The sequence below is a fragment of the Chroicocephalus ridibundus genome, chromosome 9, assembly GCF_963924245.1.
Source record: "Chroicocephalus ridibundus chromosome 9, bChrRid1.1, whole genome shotgun sequence".
Lineage (NCBI taxonomy): Eukaryota > Metazoa > Chordata > Aves > Charadriiformes > Laridae > Chroicocephalus > Chroicocephalus ridibundus.
Window position 1 is genome coordinate 33,383,036 of NC_086292.1, and position 20,579 is coordinate 33,403,614.

At 39.9% G+C, this 20,579-nt stretch overlaps 1 protein-coding gene and 1 long non-coding RNA gene across 2 annotated transcripts in view; both read left to right on the forward strand.

The window, feature by feature from the left end:
- The window catches only part of LOC134520931 (uncharacterized), a 34,651-nt gene extending 31,368 nt beyond the window's left edge, over positions 1-3,283 (forward strand). The window contains exons 5-6 of the long non-coding RNA XR_010072583.1: positions 409-496; positions 3,041-3,283. This is a non-coding gene — a long non-coding RNA (uncharacterized LOC134520931). The remainder of the gene's footprint in view (positions 1-408; positions 497-3,040) is intronic.
- A 518-nt stretch (positions 3,284-3,801) lies between these two features.
- LOC134520930 (threonine--tRNA ligase 1, cytoplasmic-like) lies at positions 3,802-19,169 on the forward strand. Its single transcript, XM_063346824.1, has 19 exons — positions 3,802-4,143; positions 4,696-4,788; positions 5,581-5,771; positions 6,266-6,389; positions 7,523-7,644; positions 8,474-8,591; positions 9,216-9,280; positions 9,874-9,952; positions 11,183-11,329; positions 12,476-12,574; positions 12,908-13,074; positions 13,619-13,781; positions 14,670-14,807; positions 15,247-15,324; positions 15,411-15,511; positions 16,614-16,718; positions 17,520-17,592; positions 18,325-18,439; positions 18,564-19,169. The coding sequence occupies exons 1-19, from the start codon at positions 3,898-3,900 to the stop codon at positions 18,710-18,712; spliced, it is 2,373 nt and encodes a 790-aa protein (XP_063202894.1). The 5' UTR covers positions 3,802-3,897; the 3' UTR covers positions 18,713-19,169.
- Positions 19,170-20,579: the final 1,410 nt, after the last annotated feature.

Below are 20,579 nucleotides of genomic sequence, written 5' to 3' on the forward strand. Positions count from 1 at the left end.
ACTCCCATGCTGCTTCTGTAATCGTCTTGAATCTACTCAGATAGAGCTACCTGTGCATTGCATCATGCACCCCATGAAAGGTGGCCCACTCGGGGGAAGATGGGTGGTGAAGGGCATCTGCTGCTCTCCAATTAGGTAGCCCACCTAAACACAGGGAATGCGCAGTAGGCAGAGAAAGTAGCCAACCTGCTGAAAGACCTGGCACATCTTCTAGGCAACCTTTAAAAGTAAGGGCTCCTTTATAAGCCAAATTCTTAAGATTCCCTTCGATTTTTGAACCTCCATAGGGGTAGTACGGATACTATCCCCCCATTCTTTCCATATTGTCAATGAAACCTCATGCTTTTTTTTGCTCCAAGTTGTTTCTCTCTCAAAAGTTTTTCCAATATTAATACCGCAATATCTCAGCAGGTAAAAGATCCTGATAAAGCTGGGCGCTCCACGTGTTAGACAGCATCTTATGAGTCAGCCTTCTCCGCCACTATAACTTCTGATGGTAAGTTTTACCATTACTTCAGTAAATGCTAGAGCAAGCCCAATCTTACAGGTTTTGGATTCTTAAGACAGTGCCCAAAGATGAGATACAGAGGACGTAATCTGAATACATTTCTCAGAGTTTAACCTCAAAACTAAATCAGTGCTTATTTTATTGTGCTGATAATGCTGATTGTCATCAGTATCCTAAATGGAGCAATGAATTCTGCACAGTAGTGAATTTAGAATTTAAAAAAAATAGGTAACCTGGCAGATTAATAATGAAATGAATTTTTAAAGGAAGCTATGGAGTATGTCCTATTTTTACACATGTCCATGGCAGTTCTGCCCATGACGGTCCATCTTCAAAGAAGAGTGACCTTGCTATTAATAAATGATAGACAGAGGTGTTGGCAAGTTGCATCTCTTCAGAAAAGTAAGGAAGAATTGGTGCAAATAAAAAATGTACATAGGTATCCGTTTGCTGAGGGATATTCTCAATATACCTTAAATAACACAACCAGTTTTTTGAAAAGAAAAAAAAAAAGGCATTAAAAAGTTTAGCTGGGGCAGAATGACTAGAAGAATTAACTACAAAGCTGTTAAAGAATTCTGGGCATTCATGGGGGAGAAAACAGTGCTCTGCAATGAAAATGCGAAGAACGGTTGGTGTAACGTGACCAGGTCAACACAGCCAGTGAATTGTACACACAGCCGTCATCCAGGGCAATGGCAGACAGGAATGACAGCTTGACATTTGTGACTGTATGGTATAGGACTGTCTTTGGGCTCCATGCACTGAATCATTTACAGGTTTTTCCTAAAAGAGTACAATGTTTTGAGCCAGAAATGTCCCCATTATTTTTATTGGTAAAGACTATATCCTTTTAATCTCAAGTATGTTGTAATAAAATCTTAAAACCACAAAGAAAAATGGGTGATATCATAGGAAATTTATCAAACTGTGGACAAATAAAAAACTTGACTCTCTACCTTCTCACATACCTTGTAGTTATTTACAGTTGTGTAAACTGGAGAGTAAAGTGCTAAAATTCTGATTTGGTAATTGCCAGAATTCTAATAAAAATCCACACCTTTCAAAATCTGAGTATTGGGTAAAGGCAAAAATTTGAAAGTGTGTGTTAAGAAACTGAATACAGAGAAGTGGGTGTCATGTACAAGCAAGGGAGGAAACTAGAGAAACTGAAGATGGCAAAGAAGTATTTGAGACAAAAGGATACATGGGAACACCTGGTGGAAATAAAGGATTTGTGATGGAGAACTGAGGGATTTAACTGCAATGACCTGTAAATGATACAATGCAGACTCTCTGAGTGTGCAATAGATGTACAGTCTTTCCAAGCTCTGAGACCTGACTGCCTGGCAACTCAAACCTCTTCAAATTATTTACCTTGATACCAAGTTCCGCAATTTGTGCAAAGATGCTCTTTAGTTCAGACAGTTTCAGAAGAATTGGTGTCAAACGGGAAGCATCCGCTAGAAATAAGCTCTGGCAGTGTTTATTTCACCTTGTAGTCAAATCAGGATACAGTCTGACCCACACTTTTTGACGGTGACATTGTTTCATAATGAGAATAGTGAAGGGGGACACAGCACAGATTAACTGGCCTTACGTAATGGCCCTGACCGACCTCACCTGGGGCCTCCACCCACACCCCTGACAATGGGCCCAGGGGTTCCATTCAGCTCAGCACTGCCAGTCTCTGCCTGAACTTTATCAGAGTTGTGCTTGGCCCTGGCTCCTGTTGCTCTGGTCTGTGACCTGGCTTCCTGGTTTGGCTTTGCCATATCACCATGGACCTGCCTGGTAGCCACTGTGTCTGGCCTCAGTTCCTATCATGGGACCTGACCTGTGGATTACATTCCTGGCTTGAGCTCAGACCTGCCTCATCACCATGAACTTTTCTGGCAATCTGGACTCCTGTTTGGTCCTGACTGACACCCCCAGGCTTGCCTGAGGGATGTGACGTGGTTGAAGATGTCCCTGCTCATGGCGGGGGGGTTGGACTAAATGGCCTTTAAAGGTCCCTTCCAACCCAAACTATTCTGTGATTGTGCTGTGAGGCTGGGCCCTGGCTGGCCAGCCCCTGTCCTGCCAGCCTTGCCATGGCGTTGGTCTCCCTGTCCTGCAGGATGCAGCTGGCCCTTCTGGCTCCCCGACATGCACAACTGTTTGGTGCGACACCAGGATGTGAAAACTACTTCTTTTACAGTGTGTGCAATGGATCTTGGATAAGGGCAACAAAAATGCCTTCTTTGAAACAGTGTTCATGCAATCCTATTGCCCTGTGTGGAACTATGAAAACAGGTGACCCCGATTACGTGGGCCTGCAGAGGTGGAGGGGTAAGCGACTGACTTGTACCGGGAGTTGCAGAAGTGGCAGGGAAGGATGCCTTGGGCTGGGGTGAGATCTGCTATAGGGGTGGGAGGGCAAGTGCTGTGTGAACTATTGCTTATGTGACAGTATTTTGGCGTTCAGTTCCTCTGCCCAACTGCTTTTGCCATTTTTTATTCATCTTTCCCATGTTGCTCTCTTACCTGCAGACCTCAACTCCCATTGAACACCTGGATCCAGGCTGGTTTTGGGAGAAAGTGTGGCTGTAGGCAACTCTGGCAGGTGATGTGTTTATTGGATGGTGATCAGAGAGAAAGGATGATAAACCAGCCATGGTTGAGTGTTGGGGCTGGCCAGACCTTGGAGCTGGGGCTCGGTGGTCTGTGGGGTGGACCACCTGCCATCCGCGCTGACCCACGGGCCGTGGGGTGACGTTCAGGTGGGTGCCATCCATACGTTCCATGCTCTCACAAGGTCTCTGTCTTTATCCTTCTATTTGGATAATCGTTGGAAGGACCAGGACACTGGTGATATTACATGTAGGTCTTTGAAAGCATGTATTTACTTTAATGGTATTGTTTAAGCGTTGCTTTTCTGTGTTTTCAATAGCAAAGGAGCTCCAGAGATGCTAAATTGGATACTTGGGAACATAAAGCAAACTTGATGTGTTTTTCCACTCCCTATTACAATTTACTCGTCCTTGTCATGATCTCCACAAAGTGGCTTCATCGGGATTTCGAGAATTAGTGATGGCATTCGTCCCTGCAATCCCAGTTTATGAGGATTTGAGAAAAAAAGCTTTTCAAAGAAGTTTTTCAGGTGAATTGAGGTGAGCCCGAGACAGGCGCTGTGGGTTCCGGCGCTCCCCCGCCGCTCACCGTGCATTAGCACGGCGGCAGCGAGGGCTCCGCGCAGCTACCGGCCGAGGAAGGGCCTCCCCGGCCACCCGGCCGTGCCCCGGCGCCCCGCCGTCACCGGGGGGGAGTCCCTCGGCGGCGGAGGGCAGGCCGGGGCGCGGCGGGGCGGTCCTGGCGGGCGGAGCGGGCCGGGGCGGCAGCGAGGGAAGATGGCGGCGGCCGCTGAGGCGGCGGCGCGGGTGCGGCGGCAGGAGCAGGAGCTGCGCTGGCTGATGGCGGAGGTGGGGCGGCTGAAGGAGCCGCGCTGCCCCGGCACCTGCGGCCCCGAGCTGCAGCGGCTGAGGGCCGAGAACGAGAAGCTGCGCTACCGCCTGCTGCACCTGCGCCGCAGCCTGGAGGCCGAGCTGGGCAGGGCGGAGCAGCGGCCGCCGGGCCCCGGGGCGGCGGAGGAGGAGGTAGGGCCGGGGGAGACCCCCGCCGCCATCCCGGCTGTGGGGCGGGCCCGGCCTCTCTCGGCCGTAGGGACGGGGGCGGGCGGGGGCGAGGCGCCGGGCCCCGGCGGGGCTGTCAGGGTTGGGGGCCGCTCGCGGTCTCTCCGCACTCGTCGTGTGGCCCGAGCACCGGGCGGCGCCGCTCCCGGTAGTCCCGAGGGTGGGATAAGTTGTTCGTCAGGCCACCGAAAGTTGCTTCTATTGCTCGCTAGCCCGCTTCAGTCTCCCAGGGTCTCGCTGTGGAGATCTTGCCGGTGATGGCTGCAGTACTGAAATTGGGGAAATGGGGTTGAGAAGGTTTTGCTTGGTGAGCAGGTTTGCGCTGTGTCTGCTCAACATCAGAAGGACACAATTTAGATGTGTCATGAGAAGTCTTTCCTCTATACTAAAGACATACCCTACTTGATTGTAATTGCCTTTTAAAGCCCAGCATTGCACTGGTTTGGTTTGTTTCAGTGATTGCTGGGAAAAGTCTTAAAGGCATAGGCATATACTTCGTATTATCACTGTTTTCAGAAAGTCTTCAGTGTAAGTCCACCTGCCGCAGTGAATCAAAATAAAGAGGAAAAGAAGAAAGGAAATGAGGCTGTGAACCAGTATCGGAATGATGTAAGTGGTTATTTTATGCCACGTAATAATAGAAGAAGGAGTGTTGTTTGGATACGTTCAGAAAAGGCGCTGAAATCTGAAATACTTTGCTGTATCTTGCAATCCCAGATTTTGGGAAGAAGGCTTGCTATAGCATACATATAGAAAAAAAGCATTATCTAAGACCTGCATCTTGCATGTAATTAGTAGGGCTACTTATGCATTCTTAGATGTCTACTTTTTATGTAACAAAAGGATTTGTTACATATTTGTCAGAATACTGTGGTTCCTAAACAAAGTGGTAGTTCACAAATAGTTAAATAGCATGCATTGATAACTGGAAGAGGATGTTGTCAGCAGTAGCTGTAGTTCAGTATATCTTAATGATTCACCTTATGCTGAACTAAAGGAAACTTCCCACGAATTGTCTTATTTGACTCTGATGCTTTGAATGGACTGGCAGGAGTGAGGGCTTGTTGGACTGATCCAGACTTCTCTGGGGTGTCAGCCAAATACAAATGCTCGGGAAGGAATGTAGGCTGCTTTCTGAGGTCAAACTCACAAAGCTGTTTAGGCCCGGATTGATGAAGGTGCATTGGAAAATTGGAAAGCCACTATGAAATAGTCAGCAAGTTGGATGGGATTATCCTGTGTATAATTATTTACAAATGCTTTACTGCATATCGGTATGAATCCTAGTACAGTGAAATCTGTTCTCAGTGGGAACGTCTAGGGGTGCATAAACACTATAAATCCTTTTATTCTATTTCTTTCACAAATATGTACGTGTATAATGTAATTTATTTGTTACAGGTTCAGTGTGAGCCAAGCTTCATAGAAGACAGACTGAAGCTTTATGAAGCACTGAAAAAAGAACATGATGCTTTGCTAGCTTACAGGGTGGCCAACGAGAGCAAACCTATCAAAATTACCCTGACAGATGGAACGATGGCTGAAGGAGAATCTTGGAAAACCACTCCATACCAATTAGCTGTAGGAGTTAGGTAACCTGCAGATTGAAGGAGCTGTACTTTTGCAGTCGTAGATCTGTTACTATCATTTGTCTCTTACCTTGTTGCATAAAATGTATATGTCATGGTCAGTGGATGGTGTATTTGGAAAGCGTCATCGAAACTTCAGCTTGATGCAGAAGAAATAACTGGCTGAAGTTAGTGTTCTGAGCGATGCTTGCTTCCAATTAAAAAATATAACAGTCACTGAGACTGCTAGGAATAATAGAGACATCTGAAGTTTTGTGAGCTACCAGATAACAGTGGAAAGTGTTGTTAGGAACAGTCTTTCCTCCAGATCCCAGGCACTGAAAACCACTGAAGACCTTAAAAGTAGAATAGTGTTTAAGAAGACCAGAGAAACAAAAATTAAAGGTCTTCAGGTGCTATGAGATGTGGGTGGGGTCTCACAGGGTTTAGAAACCTAAGCACTTCTGCAAATCTGAGCCTAAATATTTTGGTCTCTTGTCATCATTTGTGTTTTTTAGTCAAGTGTTGGCTTCAAATGCAGTTATAGCCAAAGTGAATGGTGAATTGTGGGACCTGGATCGTCCACTGGAGGGAGATTGTACTCTGGAGCTGCTTACATTTGATAATGAAGAAGCAAAAGCTGTGAGTAAATACTGACTGGTTTCTCATTGATTGAAGGAACTAATGACATTAAATTGCAGCATTATGCTTTTAAAATCTTGAATTGAGAAAAAAAAATATCCCCCAAATTTTTAGAGTACTGTACTTGTCATAATTCGATAAAGAAATACTAAGTACCTGTAATCTATAGGTGAATAAAATTTTAGTGTTCTCTTCTTCCCTTATTTTCTACATAAACAGGTTACTTATCAAACAAGATCATACAGAATGTCTTGATTTGCATGCTAATTTTAAATAGTTTGGTGTCTTCGAAGACATGTGTTCTGTGGTTTGACTTGTGTTTGAAGATCAGACACTGAAAGCAACAGTGAGGCTGTCTTATAGTTTTCTGAAAATTGTCCAATATCAGATTTGAGTCATAAATAAAATCTACACCTCCTTGTACCAGCATTGTTTATGAGAAACTTAAGTAGGCGTGTCTTCCTTAATTAAACTATGAATATACTTAGTGACACACACAATATTTTTTTTATGGGATTCAGTCTTAAGCCTATGTTTATGCACTAGAATTAGACTTCATTTTGTCAAAAAATTATTTACGTGATTAAGCTTGTTTGAGGCATTTCAGGAGCCTGTAAAGGCTTTACCTTGTAGCAGTGGCTATGAAGGGGTCTGAATTAGTAGGGACGTAGAAGATAAGACTGGCATTGATCTACCGGGTTGTTGACTGCCCTCTTCTGGCATTTTGGGTAACTTGGTTTACAATCCTATTAATAAATGGAATATATGTGATCAATGGTAACTTAATTGGCTACGTTGCTTTAGATACGGTTAGTATTGCATAGATGCTTAACTGACCAGAAACTAAGTTCTAAATGAACAAGGTACAATAAGTACTAAGGTGATGGAGTAGTGCAGAATTATAATCATCTTTCAGACTGAAATATGATGGGGCTTTGTTGCTACATCTGCCAAATATTAATCATTTGGCATATTTCAAAATGAGAACATAAAATTGTTATACTTCTTACAGACTTTAAACGACATCGACTTCAGTGCACTTCCCATCTGCAGATATACCTCTGTTTTGTTTTTTCTTTTTAGTTACACAATGCCAATGACCCCATGACTTGCTCACCTGACTTTATTTGCAGGTTTATTGGCATTCAAGTGCTCATATTCTTGGAGAGGCCATGGAAGGTTATTTTGGGGGCTGCTTATGCTATGGACCACCAATTGAGAATGGATTTTATTATGACATGTACATGGAAGACAGGTAAAATTTCAGTGTCTGAGAACTTTGATACTCTGTATTGAAGCTCAGTGCTAAAATTATTTTTGCTCAGTCAAGTTTCTGCATGTTAAAAGTAAAATCGTGTATCTAGTATGGTTTAAAACTGACGGGTTAGTTGTCTTTATAGTATAGGTCTGTGTATACATACACATTGAGTGTGTGTGTATGTTTAAATTCAAGAGCAGTGTTCAGACACCTGCTCCTTAAGACTCGCAGTTGTTGAGTGTGGAAAAAATGTGGAGTGTTTGGGTAAAACTTTCTGAAGTTCTGAAATTCCTGGGAGATAACAAGGAGATGGTTTCCTTGAAGAATCATGGGAGTTTGGTTTCAAAGTGCCATAGTCACTTGTAGAAATGGCACGTATGCATGTGACTCATATAGGTGTTTGCTCTTCTAATCCTTGTGCACAGCTTTACAATTCTGGTTTTTGGCTTGTTTATCTTTCTGCAGTCAGGGAGAATACCGAATCTGCGTTAGCTGATAAACTAGCTCTTGCTAGATGGGTTGAGCCTTTTTTTTCTTCTTTTTTCTGAAATCGTATATACTTTAAGCTACAGATCTTCCAGACATTTAAACATGTCAAAGACTGTTCTAGGAGTGATGGCAGTGGGTTTGTCCAGGGTGATACCATTTGTGTTTCTGAGTTTAGCGTCTGAAAGTACAGCCAATTGTGAGAAACTAAGAAAATACTGTGACAAACCATGAGAACACATCCCATGTTTTTCAGATTCGACTACTAGAAACTGATCACTTAAATGTGAATATCAAAATAATTAATTTATATTTCCTTTGCCTGTGTCTGTTTGTTTAGAGGTGTATCTAGTATGGAATTCCCACTACTAGAGAACCGCTGTAAAAATATCATAAAAGAGAAGCAGGCTTTTGAAAGGCTGGAAGTCAAAAAGGAGATCCTGTTAGACATGTTTAAGGTAAATCGTTGGAGTAGCTGCGATTCTAGTACAATGGTCTTTTAAAATGTAACTTTTATAAAATAATGCACGTGACTCATTCATCAGAACACTACCTTTCTAGGAAAACAAAGAAAAAGAATAGCATCCTATTTCCCCCTTTCCATAACCCTCTCCAAGCGTTCAGGATGTTTTCAGACAATAATAAAAACAATTTCTTATTACACAAAACCACCTCGAGCTCAATGAGATGACAAAGAAATTATACGAAAGGCACAAGTTCAATCCGTCTCACTTGCAGAGACAAGTAAAAAAAGCTTCTGTCCTCTAGTCCTCTGTTTTATACAGTGAATATTACAGTCTCACTGTACGGTGTTTTAATTGCCTTTCAAAAGTACTTTGAGGTGTTCAGGTGGTAATCACTATGCTTAACATACCCTCAGGGAAAATAAGATATTTTTGTCTCTTTCCCCTCTTGTTTTATAACTCGTCTGAAAGGATGTTGAACTTCTGCGTAGATATATGTGTTCATGTGACTTCTTAGTTGTGTGACTGATGTGTTTGCACTATTGATATATACTTTTAAAATAGAATTTTATTAGCCATTTTATTGATGGTTCTGACTTTTCATGTTTCCCCACATAGTATAACAAGTTTAAGTGTCGAATCCTTAACGAGAAGGTGAACACACCAACTACCACAATATACAGGTAAACAAAATCAAGCTAAAAAGTATTATGAAGTATTTCTATAATTAGGTATACTTCATTTAAATTGAGAGGAGAATAATAATTTTTTTTATTCTAACTTCTGAATACTTGTCTGATTGGGACTTAAGTTTGCAATTTAATGTTGCTATTTATGTAAAATCAGATCTTTTCTTTCTCTGCTGGGACAGATTAGGTCTCAATTTGTGGACAAATGGCAAATCCACTTTTCACTCATTCCCCCTGCTTTCAGTGAACGGATTAATATAAGTTCCCACTCGTGACACTGAATTGCTGGATAATGGGTAAAGCTAACTCTTAGTTGACTGGGGTGAGGTTCTTGTTCACTGAATTGCCAGGGATAAAACTAGTTAGTTGAAAAATGGCAAAAACATTTTTCTTCTGTTTGATGTGCATAGTTTGAAATTTCCTGGACAACATTAACAAAGATTATATATGGAACTATATGAATTGCTGAGTGTATTATGATGCTCTTGATAATGGATCAAGTGTGTTGAGTATTTACTGAGTGAATATTCTGCTTCAGGTAGTGTTGGAGTGTTTTGAAATAAACACTTTTTTCTTTTGCTGTATAGATGTGGTCCACTGATTGATCTGTGCAGGGGTCCACATGTGAGACACACTGGAAAAATTAAAGCCCTTAAAATATTTAAGGTAAATTTAAATTAGCTGTACATTAAAACTTAACTAAACTATGGATCACTTGATTTATTTAGGTATTTATTTCTCCTGAAGTGATTATGCTAGTGTCCTTTGTATTGTTTCTTTGCTTACTCTGAAAACAGTCCATCATTTCCTTTCATGCTCCCATCGTACAAGTAGAACTACAGCCTTTCATCATTCATTTGCTTCTAAGGTTTACCACTTCTTGACCATCCCAATATAGTACATCAGTGAAAGTAAACAGCATCTTTTTTTATCAGAGTGTTAGTGCAGTAACATGCATGCTTAGGCTATAATGAAGAGTACTGCAAAAATAAGCTAGTAGTGACTAGATTAGCTGTGGAACCGATTACAGAAGCAGAGAAGCGCGATGCCTGAGCTAATGTGGTAGTCCTGTGCTAGCATCTCCAACGAGCATTGCACTTTGTAGTATTAGTGTGAGTCTGTACTAGCTGTCACATCTGTCTACTAGCTGTCACATCTGTGTGCGGTGTGTGTGCATGCTCTATTCCGCAGTAAATGAACGTCCAAGATGTTCATTGGGTCAGAAAATAGTATTTTGTCCTTGTAAGAAGGTATCTTTCAGGTACAGGAGGTAAAGTGGACACTGGCAGATCTGCAAGTGCTGCTGTTTAAAAATGACATTGCTTACAGGAAAGCCAGAGACGGAGTTTGCAGATACCTCTTGTTATGATGTAGTTTAAGTTAGTCGCAGATGCTGATTTTGGTAACCTGACTAGTCTGACCTCAGTGGAACATTCATCATAGTTGCCTTTGCTGGCTTCCTAACTGAAGTTTATAGAACTCTGAGCTTCAGGGATTAAGTGTTAGATTGTCAAAACAGCTGGGATTTAACTGTGAGAGCGAGTTAGTTTTGTTTTTGTCTTTCGTGTTTTCTTACTGCATCATTTTGAACGTATATCTTCTTTTTTAGAAGATACAATGCGAGATAATGAAACGTGCCATGATGACAGTTGAAACAACGTACCTAAGTAGAATAAAAGTATGGCTTGACCAGTCACTTTCGCTTACATGTTCTGTATTAATATGCTGATTAAAGGCAGTGCAAGTATCTTTGTATTACAAACAAATGCTGGATGACTGCATATAATTCTTTTCCCAAGGAAAAAAATATCATAACACTTGAATGCATTAGCATTTATTTCTCCTTTCCCTGAGATTATATAATATTATCTTAAAGTACGGGTTTTTCTGCATCAGAATTCCTCTACGTATTGGGAAGGAAAATCTGACATGGAAACTCTGCAGAGAATATATGGAATATCCTTTCCTGATAACAAAATGATGAAGGAATGGGAAAAATTCCAGGAAGAAGCCAGAAACAGGGACCATAGGAAAATTGGAAAGGTACAGTGTTTCACAGTCTACTTCTCCTTTATGCTTCTGTAATAAAATTCACTGTCTTGCTGTTTTTTTCCATTTTTTGACAGTTTGAATGGGACCCAGGTCTCTGAATTTCTTGGTGTCAGTTGCATTTTAAAATTTTAATTCTACAAAAATTGTATAAATAATATGATTTGATCACTCTTTATTATAGGCATAAATACAGGCTTGGAGCAACCTTTTCTAGTGGAAGGTGTCCCTCCCCATGGCAAGGGGTTGGAACTAGATGATCTTTTAAGGTTCCTTCCAACCCCAAACCATTCTATGATAAATAAGGTAATAGTTAAGTGTATTTACGTGCAGTACTTCAGCTGTTGTTTTGAATATTGTTATACATTCCTCCACTGGATTTAAATGAACAGATTTAATCTTAAATTGAGTGTAAGTTGGAAGACATTAGATTGACACAGACAAGGACTGTGACCTGATGGTGGTCATGTTGGCATGCAGTCTCCCAATTGTTGTCACCTTTGCTGTAGTTTTGTAGAGAAGATGCAGTTACGGGGAGGGTATTTGAGAGAGGATAACAAGTGGCTTTGTGGATGTTTAAAGGCATAATGGGCAGTACAGGTGAAAGCAGGGTGGCATTTATTTGAAAAACTCATGTGTGAGTGAAGGTCATGGCTGGTTAGCCAAGAGGCACGAACCTCTCACTTACTGGCAGACGTGAAAGAAGAAACTGTGAAGGGCCTTCATAAGCAAAGATGAACAGCTGAGGGTAACTCAGAAGAGGAAGAACCACTGAGGAATTTACAGAAAATGGAGACAAAGGGAAGAAGTAGAAAAATTATCTTTACAGAAGTGTTCATGCTTATTTCTGTTAACTTATTAAGATTTGAATATTTGTTGAGTATTTGATGATTACTCCTATGCTTTTTTAAAAACAAATTATCTAGTATCAATCAAACAACGTTATTACAAACTTCTAAGAGTAAGAATTATAGATAAACTAGCTACTGTTGTTGACAACTTGTAGACTTCTGGAAGTCATCTTGCTATAATAATTCATTTTTGTGAACAAAGTCTCAACATATGTGAAATAGTCTTTTTCTGCCATTCTGCAGTTATATCTGAAGTGGTGTTACAGCATTCTCTTTTTAATTTACCTAGGAGCAAGAACTCTTCTTCTTTCATGACTTGAGTCCTGGAAGCTGCTTTTTCCTCCCCAGAGGTGCCTTTCTTTATAACACGCTTGTGGATTTCATACGAGTGAGTGTAAACTAACGTAGCTCCTAACAACTTAATATAGGTTGTTGATCTTCAGTGATAGGCCATTCATAGCACTGAGCTATCCTCAGAAAGTGAAACATCTATGTATGTAAACATATACCAGATTCTCACTGTGGTTATACAGATCTAACCTTTTTGAAACCAGGGCAGAGTAAAGCTTTGACATGTGCCCGTTCCTGTCCTGTAAAACCTACATGTGCAGTAGTCCTTCGGTCTGCCATTAAATTGCCATCACAAGAACACCGTTAAAAAGAATCAGGCTTTTGCTTGTCAAAAGCTCTATTACCTTTTAAATGTTGAATTCTTTTGTAGGAGGAATATCACAGGCGTAATTTTACTGAAGTTGTATCCCCAAACATCTTCAACAGTAAACTCTGGGAGGCTTCAGGACACTGGCAGCACTATAGTGAAAATATGTTCTCTTTTGAGATTGAGAAGGAAACTTTTGCCCTTAAACCGATGAATTGTCCGGGACACTGGTTTGTACTCTCAAATGAAAACCTCCTTATTTTACTATATTTATACTTTGTGGGGCTGGGGCGGGGAGGGGCGGAAGCAGTATTACTACACGTTATCATGTATGCTTACAATAGACTACTAAGCACCTAGCATGTCTAGAGAGCTCCCCTGATAGTGTCCCAAAGCAGACCAAATACAGTTCTTGTAGGAGAATCTTTCAGTAAGTCTGCACTAAACAAGGTTTGTGCATGCTAAACTAGCCTGTATCACTAGTAAATACAAATCCTGTTGGGTAGAGATAGACATCAGATGTGGTGTACCAAAAGAAGGTACAGATGAACCAGTCTTGATCGTTAGTCTCATGGTGTTTTTTCTAGGTGGTATTTAGCAATACGTTCCCAAGTGCTGCACTTCTGTTTGACTACCTTTTAGGATGCAGACAATCTGAATGAATAAATACTTAAAAATGTGATTACTGTCTCTACTGATCTTGTTTTAGTTTCTGTGTTGTCTTAAATCTTCTATAAGAAGGGTAAAAGGAGGGTTCTTTCCTGTTCCTTCTAGCTTGATGTTTGCCCATCGTCCACGATCATGGAGGGAAATGCCTCTTAGACTTGCAGATTTCGGAGTTCTTCACCGAAATGAACTCTCTGGGACTTTAAGTGGCTTGACTCGCGTAAGGCGCTTTCAACAAGATGATGCTCACATCTTTTGCACAATAGAACAGGTGAAAAAAACAAAAAAACAACAACAACCACCCCACCACCAGTCAACCAAAGAAAAAGAACCCTTTCCCCTCCCCTCACAGTCCAAACCAACATTAAATAAGAAAAATATCCCCTAACTATTTTAACTTTACCTTCTTCTGTTGTGTTACTTTGTAGCATAATGCTGCTTTTGATGGGTTCTTTGGATAGGTTTAGGTGCTTCCTTTTCAGTCATCTGGTATTCCCAATTTCTTAGCCTCCTGCAATATTGCTTAAGTCAATAGTCCATTGAACTTAGCTTCTCTGTTACAATTTTCTCAAATAGCAGTGACATAATTTGTGTTATTTATTTTTTTCTTTGAAATTAAAAAATACTTATATCAAAAGAAAAAAATGTTATTTGAGGGATGTTATTGATTGTGAATTATGTAATAAGATTTTCTGTATAGGATTTTCCTCTTTAGAAAGATCCATTGGGCATCAAATCCCCAAAGGTAAAATCTTTTGTATCTCCCATCTCCCCCTGCAACGAAAAAAAGCTGTTGACGACCTTCTGTTTTCCATATTAGTGCTGAATAAATACTTTTGTTTTGTCAGTAATGCCATAGATTCTAGTGGAGCCATGTGAATAAATTCATGTAATTTTGTGGAGTCTGACTCATGCAATTTGGCTCCAGAAGCCCAGGCTTAACAAGAATATTATTTTTCTTGCCATGCTTTGAAGCCTCACCACTGCAGTTCTCTCTTCACCCGTTACCTAGACTTGGGTTTGTAGGATGTCATTTTCATGTGATTGATTTTTTTAAAAATCTAATAGACTCTTATATTCTGATTATGAAGAATTCAGTATATCCAATTACATTTTTATCTAAGTAAATTTTAATTAATATCTTTTGTTTATGTTTAAGATTGAAGAAGAAATTAAGGGCTGTCTTGATTTCTTGAAGTCAGTGTATGCCGTCTTTGGTTTTTCCTTTCAACTACATCTCTCTACAAGACCAGAAAATTATCTAGGAGAGTTAGAGATCTGGGATCGTGCAGAAAAGGTAATTAATTTAAAAGCAAACAAACCTTTAATATTTGTGTTTGCAAAGGTGGATATTTAACTAAGTTCTTCCATGTTAACAGTGAAATTGCCTAAATCAGATGCTAAACATGGTCCTTAGTGGAAATGCTTGTTGAAAAATGTCACATTAAATGTGAATTTTCTGTATAAGATGAGAACTTTCTGTTTCTTACTTAGCTCCTTATCTTGAACTGAGTTGATTTTTCTTATTAATCTCTCTTTCCGATTAATCACAACATTTTTACAAGGAACTACTCTTATTTGAGGATTATTTACCATAAATGACTAAATGCTTGAACAATAAGAGTCATGCTGCCTGTTGACTTACTTTGTATTTCAAAGGCAAATGCTTTGACTTAAGAGTAATGAAAGGCCCTGCTATACCTTTTTTTTAATTATTATCTCATTGTTATGATTAGCAACTTCAAAACAGCTTGAATAACTTCGGAGTGCAATGGAATTTGAATCCAGGAGATGGAGCATTTTATGGTCCTAAGGTTAGTGAATCGGGATTTTAATACAGCTTTGGGATGGACAAGAGTACAGGCAAACTATATTTAATAACTGTTATTTTGCTTTACAGATTGATATCAAAATCAAAGATGCTATTGGCAGGTACCATCAATGTGCTACTATTCAACTTGACTTCCAGCTACCCATTCGGTTTAATCTTACTTACGTTGGGTGAGTGGTTAAGATAAGTATTTTCCTCTTTTAATTTAAACAATTAAAAAAAAGATTACTTTCATTATCTGTAACTCCCATTAAACTGAGGTGTATTAATGCTCTGTTGCTCGCTTACCAAATGATTACCCGATCAGCAGCCTCGTTAGGAGGGAAGATGTCCCTGGTAAGTAGAGAACTGACTCATGAACTTGATACTTCCTCACTGTAATGAGAGGTCACTTCAATTGTAAATAATACGGATTGCAGGAAAATGTAATGATCTGTCTTGTCTGCCAGTTCTGAAGACAACTGATCATACATAATGCTAAAGAAAACTCGAAGTCAGTTTTCACTTCCAGCCCAGTCACTGTGTCTCCTTTGAAGACATTGCATACAAATTCAAACATTTCTTAAGGAGCTAGTATATTTGTAATAAGTACCTCATTCTTTTTATCAGATAAAGTTAGTTAACTTTGAACATAAACCAAATGCGAGCAGTTTTTAATGAAAATCTCACTTTGGCTTCAGGCTAGGAAGAGGGAGGGGTATTGATCCACTGAGTGAACTAATATTGTTGACTTGAACACATGTTTTCTGGGTGGTTTTTCTTACTGGTTTTCTCTTTTGTCCTGCTGTATGTTCTACAGTAGATACCATAACTCTTTGGTAGGTGATAATACTACTATGAACAGCAACTTGCTTGTTTTTTACACAGAGGATTGTAATTTAAGGTAAGAAATGAACAGTAAGGGCAGGTGAGATCCTGTGCAGCAAAATAAAAGCAAGACATCGTGGAAAAGAAAGAATGAGGAAGAACATCAAATACTAAACTACACAGAAATGGAGCTGAGTCAGTTCAGTATCTTCTCAGACTCTAGGAGTTTGTGCCTATGCCACTAGCTACAGGCATGATTATTTTAAGTCACTATGATTAGTCAGTATTCCTTTAAAAGCCCAGGTGACTTAAAGAAAGTACATGTTTATTAAAAGTGATAGATTTTGCCTAATTATAAATAACTGCATTTTGTCTTTTCATGAAAAGTAGAATCAAAAGTATTAGTAGGATTAACTGTATGTGAGCTAAGAGAATTATTTTTTTTTAAACTTTATTCTTTTTCAGTAAGGATGGCGATGATAAGAAAAGGCCAGTGATTATTCACAGAGCTATTTTGGGATCTGTGGAGAGAATGATAGCTATTCTAGCAGAAAATTATGGAGGAAAATGGTATGTGACACAAATGCAGCTCTAAGAAATGTGTAACAATGTAGAAAATACCTCCTTAATGTCTCATGTATTATAATGCAAAATAATATCCCTAGAATTTTCTCGGAATTAGTAGGTAAGATTACAAGAAGAGAAAGTCTGATTTTATGGTCTGAGTTGTATGATACGCTTACGTTAATAGTTCATTATTAGAAATTCAAGTTCATGAGATTGCCGGAAAAATTACACGATAAAGCAGAAATAAGAATTGTAATTGAATGTATATGTGCTGCATTATTCCTTTTCCTCTCTTCTTAAAAATCATGCTGTTGTACTGGGAAGATGTTAGACATATAAAGCAATTATTTATACAGGCATGAATTAGTCTTAATACATGAAATATTTTTTTTTTAACCTGTAAGATGTGTTGTTTCATCTTGAATAGGCTCTGAAGATATTTCTTCGTTAATGTATTTAAGGAAGAGTTAATTCTTACTTTCCGTCACCTGTCTGACTGTCCACGTTTCACTATCAAGTTATAAATAAAAGTGGAAATTATGCAAAAAAATAAAACTCTGTTTAAAATTGTGAAATCAGCTAGGAAGTGAACAGAAGATCGAAGTTCTGCTTATGGCATTTTACTAGAATCAATCTATTTGTTCTTTTATGTGAACTTAGGAAGATAACATATTATCCAACATCCTTAGCTAATGTAAATACTTTTTATAAACTAAATAAATTATTATTGGGGAACATGACTGTGGATATGAATGCAAATGTAAAATGAACCTTATCTCCTATTTTTCTTGTCCTGCTTGCCAGGCCGTTCTGGCTGTCTCCACGGCAGGTCATGGTTGTGCCTGTGGGACCTGCTTCTGAAGAGTACGCCCGGCAGGTGAGAGCAGGGCCTGCCTTTCTAGAGTAGCAAGCAGTTCTAATAGCTCCTAATAAAGAATGAATGCTTTAGTAATTTTGGAGACATATTTGGAGGGGAGAGGTAAATTTTTCCATCTAGTCTAAAATTTGTATAAGCCTGAGAAAGGGATATGTAACTTTTAAGTGTTTTGGGTTCTGGTATTATGTACATACTTCAGTAATTATTAAAGGAAGAAACATTCTGGAGGCCAGACTAATGTTTTGCCATGCTAGCTAATGCTTTGTTACAGGATTATCTGCCTAAAGTAGGGGCAGAGACGGTTTTTCCCATTTCCCAGCACATGTATACTCGTGACTACATTTCATTTGACCATGGTTGTTTTTACCCCTCTCCCCTGCTTTTCTTTTAATGCATGCATTAAATGGGTTCGTTCCTTCTCCTCTTTCTCCTTTCTCAGACTGAGGAAACATTTTTGACGCTCCGCAGTGCAGCTGTCTGAGGGGAGCAGCAAATATTTGATACGGAGGTTACCTCCTGTTGTCTTCCAGCTGGAGTCCTGCTGAACCCTTAAGTGTGTGTGTGGTTTTCTTCAAATCGCTTCATTGACTTCCTTACAACGATTCACAAGAGCAAAATTATGCACATACGTGAATTAATTATTGGAAGAAATCAGGGATTACAGCATGTACAAATTTATGTTGTAGGATATATACTGTAATATTATGTGGGTTTGTTTTGGGTTTTTTGTAGGTTTGCAGTGAATTTTTTGAAGCAGGATTTATGTCAGATGTGGATCTAGATCAAAGTTGCACATTAAACAAGAAAATTAGAAATGCACAGCTGGCCCAGTATAACTTCATCTTAGGTAATTGCACGAGCTTACGTTTCTGAATATCATCTAAGTTTTAATGTTGGGCATGTAGTTTGCCCAGACTCTGATTTTGTAATGTAGGTAGTCAGTTTAATATTGTTTGTGATCTATCTTGCAGTGGTTGGAGAAAAGGAGAAAGCAAATAATGCTGTCAACGTGCGAACAAGAGATAACAAAGTTCATGGGGAGATTTCAGTCTCTTCTGCTATTGAAAAACTCAAGAAATTTAAGAGTTCACATATTGCAAATGCAGAAGAAGAATTCTGATGCTGCTGTTAGGAAAAAAATAATAATATTAGCTGCCCATGTGAAATGGTGTTTCTTTCCTTGTGTACAGCAGTAACGCTTATCTGAGAGGATTTTCAGTTAATGGATATACAAAATAAGCAAATGTAGCAACGTTGGTGCTCCAGGAATAGCATGAGAGGACAGATGCAGCTGCCAACTCCTTTGACAATCCCATGGGATCCCAATCTGCGCCAGTCACACAATGCTTATTTTAGGAGTCTTATGCCTCTGCTAAAATACGTTGGTTTTGCTGTGGAAATAAATCAGGGCTGCCCGAAGCCAAGGATCAGGAGGCCGGGATGTGTGCTGGGCTGCCTCGGTCACGTCACAGTTGCCCAGATGACGTGAGCTGGGCAGCGGGTGTGTGCATCAGCAGTGTTTTGGGTTAGGTTTTGTTCTAACTCCAGATTATATAATTTTTTAATTTTTTTTGCGGGGGGGGGGGGGATGGGGGGAGGGGCGTCAGGGAGAATAGCTTGATTCTGCCTGAATTTGTGGCAGGCTACAAATACATTGGTGTCTTTGTTGGAAACCTGGGTGAAACGCGGCGCGGATTGAGCTGGTGTGATAATTGGTTGCTGTAAAGCTAATTGCCAAGAATGAAGTTGAGTTCCTCGCTGTACCTGTGTGTGCAAAGTGTTTGTGGTTTTTTTCCTGTGTTTGCTGTTGATTTGGCTTTTTTTCTAAAACAAACAAGCCTTTGAAGAGGCTTCCCCATGTGTAATTTATGGCTGTATTTGCTTGGGATACTGAGAATGCTGAAAAGGTGTGGATGACAGTTTTAATTTTAAAACACAGCATGTTGGAATTTAAACTGGCCATATTTATCTGACTTGCCTTATAAATAATCTTAAAGTTACTGTTGCAGGCAGTTGAATCTGATTTTTTTGCAGAGATGAATTTTTATCACAACTACTTTTTCACTTTTATATGCAGTTTTTTAGTTACAAGGCTTAAATAGCATTAAATATATTACTCAATTATCTAAGCTATACAGCTGTAGTTGTTGTGATTTAAATATCACTGAAGCAGAAAGTATGATTTCATGCATAAATGTTATAAAAATTCAAAGCTAGTGTTTTACTTCTGACTGGGACTTGCATAGTCTTGTGCTCAATAGCCCTGTTTTTGGTTTTGTATTAGTTTTGGTTTGTGTATATCCCCCACTTTTAAAAGAAAAGGAAAAAAGAAGGGGGGGGAGAATCACAGAATCTTAGTGGTTGGAAGGGACCTCTGAGATCATTGAGTCCAACCACATAAAAAAACCAAACAAAAACAAACAAACAAAAAAAAAACACAAAAAAAAACCCCAACACACCACACCAAAACAAAAAAAAAAAAAAAAAGCACCCACCTACTAAACTCCACACCCACAACCCCACACCCAACACCCCACCACAAACCAATAATCTTGGGCACTAGAGCATGCCCTGAAGAGCCATGTCTACACGTTTCTTAAATACCTCCAGGGATGGTGACTCCACCACCTCCCTGGGCAGGCTGTTCCAGTGCCTGACCACTCTTTCAGTAAAGTAATTCTTCCTAATATCTAATCTAAATCTCCCTTGCCGCAGCTTCAGACCATTTCCTCTGGTCCTGTCATTATTCACCTGGGAGAAGAGGCCAACCCCTGCCTCTCTACAGTTTCCTTTCAGGTAGTTGTAGAGGGCAATGAGGTCTCCCCTCAGCCTCCTCTTCTCCAAACTAAACATGCCCAGTTCCCTCAGCCTCACCTCATAGGACTTGTTCTCCAGACCCCTCACCAGCTTGGTGGCTCTCCTCTGGACACGCTCCAGCACTTCAATGTCTTTCCTGTAGTGAGGGGCCCAAAACTGCACACAGTACT